Source organism: Elaeis guineensis, chromosome 4 (assembly GCF_000442705.2).
Source record: "Elaeis guineensis isolate ETL-2024a chromosome 4, EG11, whole genome shotgun sequence".
Taxonomy (NCBI): domain Eukaryota; kingdom Viridiplantae; phylum Streptophyta; class Magnoliopsida; order Arecales; family Arecaceae; genus Elaeis; species Elaeis guineensis.
In genome coordinates this window covers 66,770,964-66,789,335 of record NC_025996.2, presented here as the reverse complement: position 1 = coordinate 66,789,335, position 18,372 = coordinate 66,770,964, and the positions used below count along the sequence as shown (strand labels likewise).

General features: G+C 35.7%; 1 protein-coding gene across 1 annotated transcript in view; it reads right to left on the bottom strand.

Moving 5' to 3' along the window:
* Positions 1 to 18,372, bottom strand: part of LOC105034571 (uncharacterized) — a 41,619-nt gene that overhangs the window by 9,697 nt on the left and 13,550 nt on the right. The window contains 8 exon segments of the mRNA XM_073256620.1: positions 2,400 to 2,458; positions 2,572 to 3,412; positions 4,081 to 4,404; positions 4,473 to 4,935; positions 5,120 to 5,559; positions 8,492 to 8,647; positions 15,705 to 15,986; positions 17,181 to 17,927. Of these exon segments, the coding sequence (XP_073112721.1) occupies positions 2,400 to 2,458; positions 2,572 to 3,412; positions 4,081 to 4,404; positions 4,473 to 4,935; positions 5,120 to 5,559; positions 8,492 to 8,647; positions 15,705 to 15,986; positions 17,181 to 17,927 (3,312 nt within the window).

Below are 18,372 nucleotides of genomic sequence, written 5' to 3'. Positions count from 1 at the left end.
ATAGCTTCCAAAAGATCTAAATTTCATGATTTCTAGGGAAGATCACCACTGGCTAGGAAGCATAGATGCTTCAAATCACATGCCATGTCTGTATTGTATAATAAGACTTGTGAGATACTTCTCAGATACATATCCAATACTTGCATTAAGTATCCTATTTTTCAAGATTATTAAAAAAAAAAGAAAACACTTCAGTTCTTCTTGGATACATTTTAGATACTTCCTGATACCTCCAAAAATGAAAGGGGTCAACTTCGTGCTTTATGATATTGATTTTAAAAAATTATTTATGTATTATGGCCTACGGAATAATGTCTAAACAATGAGCTTATAACAATTAATGCTACCATATAAAGTATGGAGTATGGACTGTGTTATGGATGTCTTTTTTGATAGCCTACTATACTTTATTGATGTCTTTTTTCATACGCATATATTTGCATATGCATGTGTTATACATGCATGCATGTACATATATAGTACGTATATGTACATGCATATTCCTTGATGTATCATAGGCTCATTGTATCCTAGTTTGCAAAGATTTGTCGTATTGTCTATCCGTACGCTTGTCCATATCCGTGCTTCCTAGTTGATTTTTGGCTCCAATACCACGTAATTCAAGGATCAATTTTTAGTTTGTTAAAATTAAGATTTTACGTCCCAACGGGACGAGGGGCATCCCGGTTGTCTCGTCCCATTCCTGTGAAAAGCGGGACCAAGATGGGTTGGGATTTGAAATCCATCCATGCAAGAAAAGAAAAAAAAAAGAGGAAAGAAAGAAAGGAAGATGAAAAAAGAGGACAAAGTGAAAGGAAAGGAGAAGAAAAAAAATGAAAGAAAAATATAGAGAAGAAAAAGAAAGGAAGGAAAGAAGGAAAAGAGAAAGAAGGATTAAAAGGAAAAAAAAAGAAAGGAATGGATAAGAAAAAGAAAAAAAAATGAAAGAAAGAAAGGTAGAAGAAAAAGAAAGAAAAGACAGAAGAAAAAAAAAAAAGAAAGAAAGGGAGAATATGAGGATATCTACCAAGATGCATAACTAGGACAAATGTCAGGATAGGATAAAACACGAGGCATCCCATTCCATGAAGATACCGGGATACCTCCATCCCACGGGATTTAAAACCTTGGTTAAAATTAAGTATTACTCTAGTTATAGGCTGATAGCCCAATATAGAAGAATCAACCATTAAACATACATCTTTTATAATGCAAAAGCCTTCCCATATGTCATGCATGGCCACCAACATCATCTGTATCTACACTCCATAACTATAGTTATAACCATTTTTAATGAATACGCAATACTGACTTGAGTTATTGTTCTAAGAGAAAGAAGCAATGGAAGTTCACTAACTATACATGTGGGAGTATTTATCAAGTTACATAAATAATAGAAAAAAAATCTTTAGTAAGATGAGGATTGCAGCCACCTGCACTTCTTTCCTTGTGCATCTCATGTGCCCTATAATGGTAGACAAACTATGATTTTACCTCTAAAATACATAACATACAGTTCATCTACAAAGCAAAACTGAAATATTCGCATTTAAGTTCTCTGTGGAAGTTTGGAAGAACATGCTCTCCAAATGTGGATGTTCTTCATGCTTGTCAAGATCAATTCATCAATTTGGTCCCAAACGGAGTGTTTTCACTGGAAAAGATGATCTAAATTCTTATTTCTTCGTTATATTTGAGAACAAATGAAACAGCTTTAAACAATATTCACCTGGTTTGTACCATAGGGAAGTCAAGCCAATGCTCGGGCATACTATGATTTGGATATTTATAATTGAAATATCTACGAGTTAAGGGACTAGAGCAAAGTGTGCAATTTATTGAAGGTACAGGGTAGAATGATGTGAAAGCACATTAAAATTTTCCCCCCTCTTCTAAGGAACCTGTGTTCTTCAATAATTGAAATGATATAAGTTGCTGGAGTTATCAATAGAAAACCATTACATCTGGTAGAGAACACTAGCACAACAAAGTACCAACTAGTTTAGTTTTGTAAAGTTGCCAGAGCTGGGTACCAGTGACCTGGGTTCAGATCCTACCTTCATCCTGATTTTGTCCAGGCTTCCTCGTGCCCTAGTTCTCAGAGAGAGAGAGAGAGAGAGAGAGCAACTAAGCATTTGTTCAATAGATACACTTCCTAGAGGATTCCTTAAGCCACCAAGTTGTAACAGTAAAAAAATATAGATTAGGCACCTCAAGAACACATTTACCAGGGTCCATTTTCCTTGAACAGTATAACAATTTGACAATACAAGAATAGAATCAATACTGAGAAAAGGACTTCAAATTTAAAAACCAAGGAAAGAAAATTTTAGTCCATATAAATAAGCAATTAGGTTATCAGATCATATTCGGTTTCTTAAAGAGTCATGTAATATTACCTTAATAACTAACCGAAATACTTCGAGAGTGTCCACAATTACTTCAGCCAATTGTACCCCTACAAGCAGAAAAAAAAGAATCTCAACAAAGTATTCCATGAATAGAATACCCAACTGCACATCTACAGAAATTGAAATATGAAAATTCTTAACAAAATATAATAAAACATACCTTGTACTCTAGTGACTTCAGAAATTTCTTCCATCTCCAATCCTTGTTCACCAGATTGGCAAATAGCAGAGTACACAGACTTAAGGAGGTCGTGAGAAAAGGTAATTGCTGCATCCCCACCAACAAAAACTGATGACACCTGCACAGCATACATAGCCATAGCATCCCAAGGCAATTCATTATGGGGCACAGCTGATTCGATGATACCACCATAATTCTGACACGAGATTGAATTTTCTGATAAAGATAGAATACCACTTGTTTCTACAGTATGGGAGCTTGCTTGATTGTTTTCATCATATGATAAAGAACAAGCAAGGTCATGCTTATCTGTGAAGCACTGAATTGCATCACCTCTTGAAAATGCTGCACGCTTTAGAATGACTCTGATGCCTGGAAACCCTTTCTCTCGACGAGAACACAGATTACTATCTATTCTCGCTTGAGTTTTCTGTTTCTTAAACTTCTCCCTAGTGCTTAATTTTGCTTTATCACTTTTACGTTTTAAAACCTTTGGAACATCAAACTCCTCTATATGCTCCATAGGAAATAAAGATTTTGAATTGTTTGGCTCATCAGTCTCGCCAACTCCTTCCTTTGGCAAGACTGGTGAAACAAAGAGTTCTCCCGAAGAAACAAGAGCGAACAGGTGAAAAATTTCCCCACATTGTAAATCTTCAGTAAGACTAACCCCATCCTCCCTTAGATTTTTTTCTTGCTTAGTAAGCCAACTTGAAAAATCAGCAGCCCTTTTTCCCGAGTCAATTGGAAGGGGAGAAGAAGAAGCATCATGCCAGAACTTCCGGGATAAGACAAATGGTCGAATTCCATGCCCGGCAACCTGCTCAACAGAGTGAAAGAGATGTACAAAGAAATCAATGAAAGCATAATATTCATTTTGATAAAGCAAAAAAAAAAGTACAAACACATCATTACATGCACTGAAACGGGTAAAATAATTGAAAACATTAACTGCAGTCCCCAAAGTCACAAGAATATTGACGATCCTTGTTATAGACAGAACTGTAATCACATCCCCGATGGTTTCATCCATGATAATAAGGCTGACATGCAATATCCTATCCTTGCTTTATAACCAAAATTTTAGAGAATGAGACAGGTATAATGATAAAGGTTATCTGATAAAGTGATAATATTAAGCCAATGCAGATTAGTAAAATGTGACATATAAGTGCAACAGCATCATATCAAGATACAAACCATAATAGTAAAACTGATGGAAGATTATCTAAGTATATAATAGCATTTATAATGTTCTGATTGTGGGTAACTTCTACACTTTACAGCAGATATTACATAGAATAAGTATAGTCTTACTCAAACACAACATTTAAGATGCGGAAGCCCAAAATGTATAATGGAGATAACAGATAAGTTCATGCTTATGTTCAATTGGATCTTCAATATATGGAGGTGTGATAAGTCATATTCTTGCCTAACCTTTCCGCATTAATTTGGTCCAGATACAAGCCTAAGTTGACTGCTTACCATGAAGTTCCTTTCTTTGAGATAGTTAAATGCTGCAAATATATCACGCTCAGAATACAGATGGAGTGTTACTGCTAATGAATTTTGCACTTCTGGCGCTGCAGAGGTGCTTAGAAAGACCAGCTTCAGGAGCTCAACGGCATTGGCAATTGTTAATGATTCACGCACTTTCCTTCTGATGATGCCACCTCTGCTTTTCAAAATCTTGAAAAACTTTCCTCGAAAACGATGAGAACTTGCCCCGCTTCGTTTAGTTGTTGAAATGATATTGACACTTTTACATCCATCAACATAGTCCTGAGTTCCATCCCCAGGAACTGCTGCCTGGGAGTAAAAGATGAAAATTTAGAGTCCAGAACCGGGTTCGATTTCATAAGTTAATGATAACTTACATGTTCTTGGACATTTGAACTTGTCCCATCAGTCTGAGGAATATCTGGCCACTCCTTTCCATGCCTAGAGCCAATCCTCTTTGCATACTCCATCTTTGCTATCCTTTTGTACCTAAGGACCTCATCAACAGCAATCTTTATGTCGGGATCTTCAAAATCATCCCAAGAGTGTTGCTGGAAATTTGTCTCAAACTTATTTTCATGAGTAGCAGATATATTTTGAGTAAGAGATTCCTTTTCCTGCATTCTCCGTACTGTATCAAGATACCCCGCATACCGTTCTGCAAGAAGATTACATAATCTCATCACAGCTCTCCTAATGTTTAAGTTACTATTTAGTATAGCCATTCGTCTTGCACAAGTGCCTGGAAGTGCTGGAAGATCAGAAAGTGAAGGCCAGTCAACACGATAAAATCTTGCTCCAAGGATTGCACGTTGTCTTGCATACTGCATCACTAGTTGCCTGAAAAAAGAATAAATGCACCAAATAAGAATGAAGGCTTAAATCAAAACATAAAACTTATCATGTATTTTTTGAAAGTAATATCTTCATTAATCTCATCCGAGTAACCAAGTGAAGGCCCACAAGATAATATGTTCAAAAAATTCTTTAGAAAAAAAGTATTAGGACCAGATACACTCTATACCTATCCGAACTGTCAGTCCATGAGAACCTTTTCCTACGCTTGCGCTTTCTCTTTGGAAAGGTACACTGGCTGATGAAAGCACATTTTATACCATCTTCCTCATGCATCTCAGATTCTACTGTAGCATTGACATGAATATTATTTCCACCTGCTGGCAAGTGGCAATCATGGTTTCCACTAGCATCTAAAGTAGAAGTGTTTCTTCCCTTGGTTTGCTCGTCAGCAATAGATGTAACAGAAATTGTTTGTATGCTTGATTCCGTAGTTTCATTAGCACCTTGAGTATGCTTCGGAGAAACATATTTTGAAGATCTCTTTCTTTTCTGACCAAATGAACCACAATTATCTACATCTATATGGTTTTCCTGCATTTTGGGTCTTGATCTACTGGGATTTCTTTGAAGTCGGGACTGTCTTTTATCATAGGAGACACGAAGCACCTGCAAGAAGCAATGTTATTAAAGAAAATCCAAGTAGCCAAAAATGTAGTAACCGATCAGACTTAGAAAGGATTTCAATGAGAGAAAATGATTGCAGAACAAGATATATCCCTGCAAAATGATCATAACAAGTCATATAGACATATGAGTATATGACTCAACGGGCAACAAAAAATCCAGATGGCAATAATAACCAACCAAAGACAGTAAAGCAAAAAACTTCTCATTTGTAAAACCCAATAAAATTAATTGACAATCTTATTAAAAAAAATCCTTAAGATATACCAATGACAATAAGATATCTCAAAGAGAGAGGGCCAACTTCTCTGACAAGAAGAGAATTTTGAAGATGGTAATCATAACAAGAATGATGTATACCATTCTACTTTCTATCTTAAAAAAACAGATAAGGCAGACTTTCAGATAACAGGAGAGGAAGATGAAACTATATTTCATGATCAGTTTGCTATCTAGTTCAACCAGTTTGGCTTTTGTTTGGGGGTTCAGCCAATGATGACATTTCTTACTTAAAGTTAATTGATAAAACCTTAGATATGAAAAAGGTAACTCAGTGCAAAAAGATAGCATAGATTCTATTTATTGAGAGAGAGAAAACACACAATAAAAAAAAAAAAAAGAATAGGTGAATTCAGGGAAACAAGGCACATTACACAAACTAACAGATAGCATGAAAAATAAATACACACAGAAGAAAGAGTTTTACATGTTTCATATGGGAAAATTGGTGACTTCAAAATGTTTTCATACATCAGGCTTGAGCATTGAGCCTCCATTCGCTAGTCAAAGATGAAATGCTTTTCATTGTTTATTGGGATATATGTAAAAGTAGATGATGATCAGTTAATTAATGATATAGAGCAGATTTGTTGGAACCAAGGAAGTGAGGAACTTTTGAAGGTAACAACCTAAACATTAGTTGAGCCAAAACAAAGTATACCGAGTGATATTTTATTTTTATCCCCTTTTCTGAGAATTAGGAGGGGACACCCAGCTTATATGTCACCTTGAAGTGATGGAGTGATTCAAAGAAATAGCTGTTGTAGTAATTAATGGTCAAAACTCAAGCCATCACACAGCTTACATGTCAACTTACAATAATATGAAAAACAAATGAGAGAATATATGCATAGTAGTGTATTGGGCATGGATTCAGAACTACTTTCGCTTTGTATGTGAATGCCCCTCCTCTTACTCACAATTACAGTAAGTCTGCTCCATCCCTCTCCTCCAGATCAGTCGTACAAGGTCCTCATCTCAAATGTAATCAATCAAGATAGAGTTTCATATAAAAACAATATATCATCGGTGCCTACTGATTTATAAGATTCTGCAACTCTCAAATTTTGAATAAGAGCTTAGATAGAAACGGTTCATCAGTTCTCATCCATTTATGAATTCTGATACATTCGCTTTCTTCCCTTTCCCAACTTAGTTACCCAGGCAAGAACCATGAAACCCAACAGCTGTTTATTCCTGCACCGTACTTGGCTGGGCCTTCACCTCCTTCTTCCCACAAGAGAATACTCATAAATCAAAAGACAGGATATTTAGATCCATCAGCCATCCTGGCCAATAAAGACTGTTTATGTAGTTTTTCCATTAGGTTTTACAAACCACTCACATGCATGACAGAAAAGTTCCCTAAACAAAAAGAGAGGGGAAAATGAATTGCAGAGCTGCAGTTTGAAATGAGAATGAGGTGCCTTTCTTGTTCTTTAAATTTTTCTCCATCCATTTAGGGTTTATTTCATTGACATTTTAAAATTTTAATCTACACATATTAATTATCTCTTAGTCTTGTTCAATAAGTTATAGATTGCTTATTGCATATGCATATAAGTAGAAGCTTGGAAATAATCCATATTTTATCAATCTAATTTTTAAATAGTGCTTGTGAGGGTGTCTTGGCTTAACGATAAGGTTTGTCCATTATGACCTGGAAATCACGGATTTGAAATATGGAAACTGCCTCTCCACATGTGAGCGTAAGGCTACATGCATCTAACTCTTCCTAGCCCTACAATGGTTGCAGCCTTGTCCACCAGAAAGCCCTTTTCTAAAATAGTGTTTGTAATTCTTATGATTTCAATCATACCTTGTGCTATATAATGCAGCCTTTTAATTATTTAGCTCCTTTGAAAAAAAAAGTGAAGAACAATTTAATATTGTACACAAACCAGGTGATTAATTAAGTCAAGTCAGCTCTTTATTTGTTTTCTTTTTTTTCTTTTTAACCGATATGCCCATTGATGACAGCTTAAGATCAGCATTTTTATGTGTTGAAGGAAAAAGAATGACTGCTCTGAAACCAGTGCAGCAGAAGAGGCTTATGCATAAACTCAATGAACTGACATTGATAAATTTAGATGGTCTGAAATTCACAAAGAAAACCAGAAGCAGCCATAATAAAGTGTTCTATTGGATTCCAGCTGATGATTTTGAAAGCAGAGGGAAATTATTGAAGCCCTATATGGAAGCAGTGTATCAGAATCTGAGGAGGTTTTCTATGACATGGCTACAAGCATATGGAAAATCATCCCACTACCTGACAGGAATTATAAACTCTGGAGCTTTTCAATTTCCAATCTTTTAATAATAAGTCAAAATAATATAAATCATGCTCCAAAATTTTATATGACATTATTGTGCTCTTCCGATATGACTAACAGAATTATGACCTGTACTTTGCAAACAAACAACTAATTTCATTAAAACATCAATTTTGTATTTTTATAATGCAATCCAATGTATCTGAAATCACTTCTTCACATTACTAGAGATAAACAATTTTCAAGAGGATTAAAGAAATTAAAAAGTGGAATTGTGAAATGCATGATATCAAGCATCATCAGCATATACAACTCCAATAATGTGGAGGATACATTAAGTATACCAAAAAGTTAACAGTGACCTGTTCTAGTGTCAGGTTCAACTCTCGAGCAATCTTTGCACAATCCTTGAATGAAATTTTCTTCCCTGGTTCAACATCTTTTACACACTTAAGCAGCTCCATGCGTTGCTCAGCACTCATAACTCGAACTGAAGCCCATGAACGGAAATGAAACAGCTGCAATTTATCAAGTACTGGTTATTTTAAAGTTGCTAAGATCACTACTCACAAGGTATAGTTCCAAAAAAATATAAGCAGCTAAAAAAATGCTGCTAAGATACTGCATAAATAAGATTCATTTCTCAGAAAAAATAGTTCCTTCCAGTGTGCAAAGTATTTTGAGATGCCAATAGCATCTTGAAGCAGAGGTGCTCTCCATGGCATTATGCCTATCTAAGTGTATGGTTCACATGCCTGAATTTACCCAAGGATTGATCAACACAAGTAATCTAAGCTTTAGAGAGTTTGTCTCCGGTGTCGTTCTTTGCTGAAGTTCAGCCATAGGTGCCCAAGTCCTAAGGACTGTTATTTTCATGTCTAGCATGGTGGAGGATGCTTTGTGACAAATTCTTCAAGGATTACTTGTGCACCAGGGACCTTCCACAAGTATCACCCACAGCCCTCTGGCGGCCTCGGTGGGCCACTACCACCCTCCAGCAGCATCATCCCCTCTTTCCCTCCCCTCCTCTCTCTCTCTTCTTCTTTTTCCCTCTCTTTCCCTTTTTTTTTTGTCCGGTGTTCCGATTGGGAAGGCCGAACCATCCTAGTTTGCAGCCAGTACAGTTTGGAATGCCCTGAACCATCCAATTTGGGATGGTCGGAGAACCATGAGCTGGAGCATATATGACATCCTTTTTAGCAATCAAGACCCATGCAGCATCTCAGTATAATCTTATTTACACTAGAAAAATGAGCTTTTCTTGTAATTCTTCTTTCCAGATAAACTAGTTCAGCCACATCCCTGCGGTTCTAGCAACCAAACTTAGTAAATATGAAAAGGCTTGTGTCAGGGCATGGATTAAAGTTGTTGGGTATATTAACAGACATAGAATGTATCTCTTGGTTAATGCTCTCCTTGTTTAGCATCATAATTACCAGCATTTAATCGTGTACCATCCAGAAAGACATGCCATTGTTATTCTTGGTGCACGACTTCAACCTTTCAACAGTCCACAACTCATCAAATAAATAAGTGCAAAGTGAATCCTAAGACAGCCAGCTGACTAACTAGGCGTTCGACCTTAAGATGTTTTACGATAATACAGATCTCATTAAAAGATTAGAAGCCTTGCATAATTCTTTTGAGGTTGATGCTAAGAAAAAATTCTTTTATCATTTCATTTTTCCGGTTTACTTGAATGGTTGATGCTAACATATGTGAGACATTGTGTTATATACTCATACGCATGGTGGCATACGCAAAAACCAGCAGGGGAAAATACAATCTCACATATTGGGTGTACGTAGTATGGTATTTAACTACTATTTATAGATCATGCTTGACTTATAATGGACAGTTATGTAAATTGTTATGCAATGTATATGTATGTAAATGGTACATATTTATGTATGCTTTACAAAGTGTCTTATGATTATGGATGAAATCATGCCTTATGATGGACTAAGTATTTCGGGTCTTTGTTTTTGCACGGTAAAAAGAAAGCTGGTCCATCATCCCAAGATGAGGAGAAAAGAAGGCCGTTTGGAATGACAGATTGAGTTTAGCCTTATGATGATGATGAAAATCTACTTCTTCCTGATTGTTTAGAGATTAATGAACCACAGTAAGAACTGAGTACAAAGCAAAGCCACACAAGTAACCATAAGATGGATGTTCTGCATGACCGCATTGCTGCTCTTCTTGTGACTCATTGACTTATCTCGTTATGTAATAGTGCATGTAACATGGATTTTATACTTTGTATCTTCATATTTTATATTTGAGTAATCAAGAATGATGCCTCATGCATTTTTGTTTCTATTAGAATCAAGAATACAAAGCACTTCGTGACATTAATGCTTCATGCATATTTGAGAATCTGTTATGGATGTGGTTACATCTGATATCGCACAAATGTATTTTTGGGATTCAGCAATAACCAAAACCAAGCTATGATATTTCATTGTGTACACGAAAAGCAAGAACAAGGAAAGTATTGGAAAGAAAAGAATCCTAAATTCTCACTTTTGCAAGCGTGATTGCAGGTGTTTGTATTATTTACAAAAATTGTTCTTACAAAAAAAATTACCATGTAATAATATATTAATAATAATAATAATACAACTTTATATCTAAATATTGTATTATAATTATTAAGTAACATTAGTTATGTTATATTATTATATTATATTATATATATAATGTCATATTATATTCTTATACAAGAAATATAATATTTTATTACAGTAATATCATAATAATATACTATTATATTATGTTACAATTATATTACAATGATATATTACATTATATTATACTATAATATATAATTTATTATATTATATTATTATTATTACAAAATGTAATCATATTTCAATATATATAATAATACATTATTATATCATAGTATAATATATTATATTATATCTTATCAAATTATATTATTATTATACTAATCAAGGTTTGCCGACCCGGAACCAAACCCGTGCCAGCCGGACCATGGTTTGAGTCGGTACACCCCCATACCGGACCCAAACCGACACAAAAAAGAGGGAGAAGTGGGGAGGAAGAGAGCAAGGGAGGTGGAGATGCCAGCGGTGGCCACTAGAGACCTGTGGAGGCCCTTAAAGCGCCGTCGAGGCCTCTGAGACTCCTACGATCCTCCGAAAGAGAGATTAGAGAGACAGAGATAGAGCGGGAGGAAAAGAAATGGAGAAGGCAGCGGGGAGGTCGTCCGATGGCAGAAATCCGTCCGCAGGCGTTGCAGGTTCAAAACAGCGATAGGTCCCCTATTCATCGCATTTTGTAAAAACATAGTTCACAGTGAAGGTGGCAATTGTCAGCTTCACTATGAATCATGTTTTATAAAAAAAAAGTGATGAATAGGGGTGGGCCCTCTGTTTTGAACCCGCAGCGCCCGTGGGTGAATTTCCACCGTTCGTGGCCTCCCCATCACCTTCCTCTCTCTCTATTTCTCTCCCTCCTCCCTCTATCTCTCTCTAATCTCTCTCGTAAAGGATTGCGAAGCCCCAAGGCCTCAGCAGGCCACCACCGGCCACCATCGGCCTTTCTATTTCCTTCCCTCTCTTCCTCTCTCTCTCTTCCTCTCTTTCCTTCTCCCTTGCTCATTTTCGTCGGTGTTCCAAATCGAACGTCCGAACCAGACTGGTTGGCTGCCGATCCGATTCGACATGAACTATTCAGTTTGGGGCAGTTCGATGAATCATGATACTAATATAATATTATATTACATTACAATATTATATCATATTATATTACATTATAATAATATTATATTATGTAATAATATGTATTAAACTCTATTGTACAATGCTATGCAGTATCCTTTATTGTTGTTTTGTCGTACCAAAAGCGCTTTCCCAATTTGGCTGCCAAAAACATATGTTAAAATTCCAAAACAGTTTAGAAATGTAGTTACTAAATAGCAAATAACTTTTGTAAAAGCTTTACTTCCCAAAAGCTCTACTTCTTAAAAGCTCTATTTTCAAAAACTCCACTACCGATAGTAATCCGATACAAGACCTAAGTAATCTAATTTTTTTAATGAGTATAAAAAGCATATAAGTAATCATAATTCACTTTCACTACATACACCACCTCTACTCAAAAAATAACTAGCACACTTAGCAATCATTATGGACATACATATGCAATAATCATAATCAACTTTCATTACGTATATCATGTCTACTTGAACAATAAACTGATATACTTAGCAGCAATCATTATGGACCATACATATGCATATATACAAATATGTGTATTTTCACACACATACTAGTTATAGAACATGTGCTGAAGCATATGAAAGAAAAAATAACTTAAAAAACAATAATAATAATGAATGCAAAAATCAAAATATTTACCGATTGATGAAAGATGAATGTACATGAGCAAATATTCATGACTTGCATTATTAGATAATTTTCTAAACTCAATTAAATTTTAAAAAATAGGATACAATGAATAAAACACCCTCATGCCAAATTCAAAGTCTATCAAATTGAAATGGATCTGATTAGGAAGATTATAACAACCAAATGAATGAGTCAATCTACATTTACTTAAATTTACATGTACGAATATTCCATAATTCTAATACTCTTCCCATAAACACTACACAAGTTGAATCAGAATGTAATGGAAAAGGAGTTTTCAGTTTCTTCTAAATAATGGGTTTCGATATAGTATCTCATACAAGGAACACTAGAATGGTCAGATAGAAAGGTTCTTCGTAAGGATAGCTAAGTGAGATATCATTGACTTGAACTCAGAATACCTGAATCTCGCTTAATTTAGCCAATTGCCCGCAATAAAGTAGTGTCATGGTGGGATCATATTAATTTCTTGCCCAAATTCATCCAGTAGATAATCACTGAATTGTATAATGGGTATCGTGCAATCGAATATATCAGAACTGGGTATACCAACCAACATAAGAGGGGCGTAAGAGAGGATGTGTAGGCAGGATAAAATTAATAAAATAAGTTCTAAAGCTAAGTTTAGGCACATCACGCGTGTGTATTGCAGGGGTTAGAACTCATATGCAAAAAGCCAATCGAATAAAGGATAAATGTCAACTCTGCTCTCCTTTTGCATCAAGCCGGAATAGGTTTTCAAAAGCTAAAGAAGGTTGAGAGAGTTGGAGTACTTCTGGATGAGAGAGTGAGCTTTCAGAACCAAAAAATCAGCTCAGCTGAATTTGTTGTGGCCTTCTATAAACAATGCAACAACAATATGGATCTCACTTGTTAATAACTCCCAACACTGTTCTGGACAAATTACTGATGGTGGAATGAGTTTTAAATACCAGCTAAACCAATGGAAATTTTTGAAAAAATATTGGCATCATATAGTAGCTATTTTCCCTTTCACAAGAAGGCAAAGATTAAGTTCAGAATATGGAGAGGCAGATTTGTTTAAGTCTAGAGTCAAAAACATTGACCATATTGCTCTTAGCAAGAACATCTCCTTTGAGATTTCTCTCTTCCAAGATATGTATAATTTTAAAAATATTATCTTTTGAGGAACACTAATTTTTTTTCTTGTGATTGTTTAGTCAGTGTATTTTTACCATGTCAAAGAGGGGGAATTTCAGTATCTGTAATCTCAAAAGACCTTTTTGCATCAATTGCCGTTTTTTTAATTGTATACAAGGTATGTTATAGAATGCTAGACAACAAGCTACCGTGTACCAGTGACTGCAGCTATAATAACCATAGATATTCCCTCAGCAACACTTTGATAGTGGTTCACTATTTCAAAGACTCCACATCTTTGAGTTCTATCACAAGATTACTTAAAATCATAGAATGCCATGTGAGGTTGAGATTGAGAGAGATTGAGAGAATGAGAGAGAGAGATCTAGCATAGTGGGGGGAGACAACTCAGAGAAAGTACATTTTCAAAGCAAACTGGTTTTCCCATAATAGGTAGGACACGACACAGGAAGGACTTGGGCTGCTCTGCATAAAAAGTTGCTTTCAATACTGAAGAAATATTGGCATGGCAAAGAGTATAAATAGAAAAAGAAGAGATGGTGTACTGAAACCATGATGCCAATGTCGAAAGGAGTATTTGGAGTAAGGAGTTTAATCAATGGTGAAGTAGATTGTGCTGCTGAGTGTCACTGCCGTTTTCTAGGAGTTTTAATAAGTTTGAAAGGGGGAAGGAGCAGGTAAGGGCTGAAGTATCCTAGTCATTGCTAGCGTCTCCACGGTGAGACATGGGAAAATTTGGCATTTCTTCTACATTACTCATAAAGGTATTATGGAGGGAAAAAGATACAATTTACTTTCTCTAACATATTCTAGGAGAGGACTATTTTGATAATAGAAAAGTTTTCACAACAAAATTGGCACACAATTATATATTTTTTAAGGATATATATATATATATATATATATATATATATATATATATATAGAGAGAGAGAGAGAGAGAGAGAGAGAGGCTAGAATCAAATCGACCGAATTTGGACTCAAGATCCGGTTAGGTCAAAACTCTATAATAGGGTCCTATATCAATAATCTAAGCCGTTAAATGTATCTACTATCTCAAAACTACTTGACATAAAAAATCATATGATTTGGAGACCTCTAGCCTTACATCAAGTAGTCAAAAATTGGACAGACTAAATAAAATTGAATTAGATGTATTTTTTGATCACTTGATGCATAGACTATATCATATGATTTTTGATGTACAAACAGTTTCAGATAATAGGTCATACCCAACGGCTTGAATCATCGATGTAGGACCTCCATTGTCCAATTTTGATCTGACCGGATCTGAGCCCAAATCCAGTCACCTTACCCAAGTCTTCCCTATATGTATGTATGCAGATATATATATATATATATATATATATATATATATATATATATATATATATATATATATATATATATATGTATATGTATATATATTATATGTATATGTATATATATATATGTATATATATATATGTATATGTATATGTTGTGTGTGTGCGCGTGCGTGTGTATATATATATATATATATATGTGTGTGTGTGTGTGTGTGCGTGTGTGTGTGTATATGTGTATGTATATGTATATATTGATAGATAGATAGATAGATTCCCATTCATTATACAAGGCCTAAGCAGTAGGGACTATATTGGGTATGTAATATTTGGTAATTGCCTCACTTGGGAATTTTTTGCATTACCACATCTCAACAATAACTGCCCAAGTTTTGCAGTATAGATTTATTTCCTACTCGAAAATTACATTTGGTTTTTGATAAATATATTGCGCTGCTGCTACAGGGCAGAGGAATCCACAAGTACAATGGTGACAACAACTTTCATAGGTCTCAGAGTTCCATAGCTCAGTGGTAGTTCAACAAGTAGACAAGAATAGCAAAGTTGCACATGCCAAAATATGAGGATGAAAACTGTTCTATCTTCATAAATAAAAAGGAACTAGTGTCACAAACTACATCAGGATCTCTTAATATAAATTCTCTATAGTGAAAATGTTCACAACCGATATAGCAAGACTATACAATACAAAAATAAAAATCACACACCTCACGAACAGAAGATCCAGGGAATGCATGTGAAGCAACTGCTGGATCGGCTGCAGCATAGAAATACTCCAAGGTTTCCCAATATGCATCAACAGCATCCTGCTTTGAAAGGATGAAATCATGTCGAATTCTAGGACGAAGATCAACCTTGACGTGTGAAGATCGGAGGGTTGTTGACAAAGGTTCTTCGATGTAAGGTTTAAGTTCCAAAGCATGTGCAAGGATAGCATGCGTAAGGGCAGTTGCATCTTTTTCAGATTCTTCTCTCACTAGTTGAATCAACTAGAAAATAGGGAGAAAAGCCTATTAGTTTTCCTGAAATGCTGTTAAAGTAGGTAATACAATATAAATGTCACAAAGGCATTAGGCCTTGAGCTTCTTCATCCTTAGGCAACCCCCATAAAAGTGAATATGATATGATAATATGCATATCAAGTGTGGGCATAGGTGCAGACAGAAATTTCCTGAAAGAAATATCCAGCAAAATAAACAGCAAATTATCCACCAAGGATACAAAAAGCCTTTCTGAGTGTCAAGCAGAAAGCAAAGGTTCCCATACTTTAAGATTTACATGCACAAAGGAAATTTAGCAAGAAAGCACCTAGATTTGACACATTGAAGAGAAGAAAATCAGTAACGACTAACCAAAAAAAACCACAGCTAGAGAGAGTGAGAGTGAGAGAGAAAGAGAGAGATTTAATGATGTGGATTAAGAAAAACAGATGCAAGCGGTAAACTAGCATGTTAGTAATATGGTACAAATCATAGAAACAGTAAAAGAGTGTGCCCTATGCAAATAGAATTTACTATAGTGAAAATATTATGATCCAATTTCTCCATAAATAAGCATAAAAGTATCTTGTAAGAGATTGTGGGTAACTCACTACATATAGTTTGCGAGTGGATATTAAATGAGAGAGCAACTATATATTACAATCATAGTATTCCATACCGGCCCGAACCGGCTGGTACATTCTGTACTGTACCGTACCGGCGGAGAATGGTTCGGTTCGGTCCGATTTTTCGAAAAATGGCCTGAACCGTACCGATCCGTGCAGTACAGGCTGGTACGGCAGTGATGCAGTACGGCATGGTACGATGCGGTACGGCACCGGTATGGTGCGGTACGGCTTGGTTTTCTTTTTTTTTTTTGACCATTGGATGGGATTTTTTTGAATTTTTTATTGTCGGTACATGTCGGTATGGTACCATACCGTACCGTACCGACCGGCAACCGGCACGGAGTCCGGTACCGCTATTTAAAACCTTGATTACAACTGATTTCGGTAAACTAACTGATAAGTCTACAGCCTTCAATCCAAAACACCAGCTTTTGAAATTTTAAGAAATAAAAAGTGGTGCTGTAGTTACTAACAAAAAATATTTAGATGGAAAGACAGGATATTATATGCATAAAGAAAAGCACTAAAAATAAATTGTCCTGTAAAAGCCTCAGGGAGTACATGAAATTAGTACCTTCAACCGAAGTAAAATATTAATTACACATGAGAGACGTCCAGTTGCCTGAGTATCCATCAGGCGTCTGTACTCCTGGCCAGGAAGATCTGAAAGCCTTAATCCAAGTCTGCATTTCTCTACCATGTTATCAATCTCTTTGGGAGACCCAACAATCTGTAAGAACAGTTCAAGTGGCATTGTCTTTACAGCTTCATCCAGCACAAACAACTGGCATGTGTCATGAGGATTTATCAGATCATCCCCATATTTGTTAGAATTAAAAGCATTAGCCCAATCAGGTAAATCACTCAGACAGCCCCACAAAAATTTATGCAAAAGTTTTGCACGGATCATCTTTGCAGGAACAAATCCATTAGCACGCATAGCATCAAATATTACAGGCTTGTTGTCTGCACGATTTGAAGGCCTCAGACTAGTTAGTGAAATGAGAGATTTACCATTTTCTGATCTAGCTGACCCTTGTCCACGAACATGCTTATCAAAATCTCTGTGCCTCTTATGAATTTGAGCCAAAATTTCTGATGATAAATTATCCACAGAAGGGTGCAAAATCACCTCTGTTAGCCGAGTTCGACTGTAGTTTGTCACCCCAGGGATACTAACCTGAACACATTTACACAGTCCTTCTTGTTGGAGTCTATTCAGAGTACGGGTTAGAGTTTTCCTATCCATCCTCGTGTGCTTATTCTTCTCAAGCCCCTCAAGCCACCTATAAAGCTCAGACATTAAGATGAACTTCTCTTTCTGCAGAAGCAGCAAAGGCAGATTAGCATTCTACCCCAAAAAAGAAGGGCAGACTGGCAAAAAAACCTAAAATTATGTAAAATAAGTATTGACATTATGATATATCCATTAATATGTATTTTCTGTATTTTCTTACACAGGCCACTAGAAATAAGATAATATGATACTTATCAACTTAATCTGTCGTAAGCTAGAGTTGACATGCAAATGAAAATAAAAAAAATGTTTTGTACATCTTAGTGGGACTTCACAAGAATAAAAATCAGATTAGCTATCCAACAAAGGAAATAAAATTGAAGCTACTCATTGAAGTACTTTCCAAAAAGATGAGTCTAAAACCACCTTGCGTCATTTGTGATCATTTGACCATATCTGTCACAGAAATAGTAAAAAAGGAGAAGAAATGATATATGTAAATGAGATTCATACTCTGTATCAAATCAAC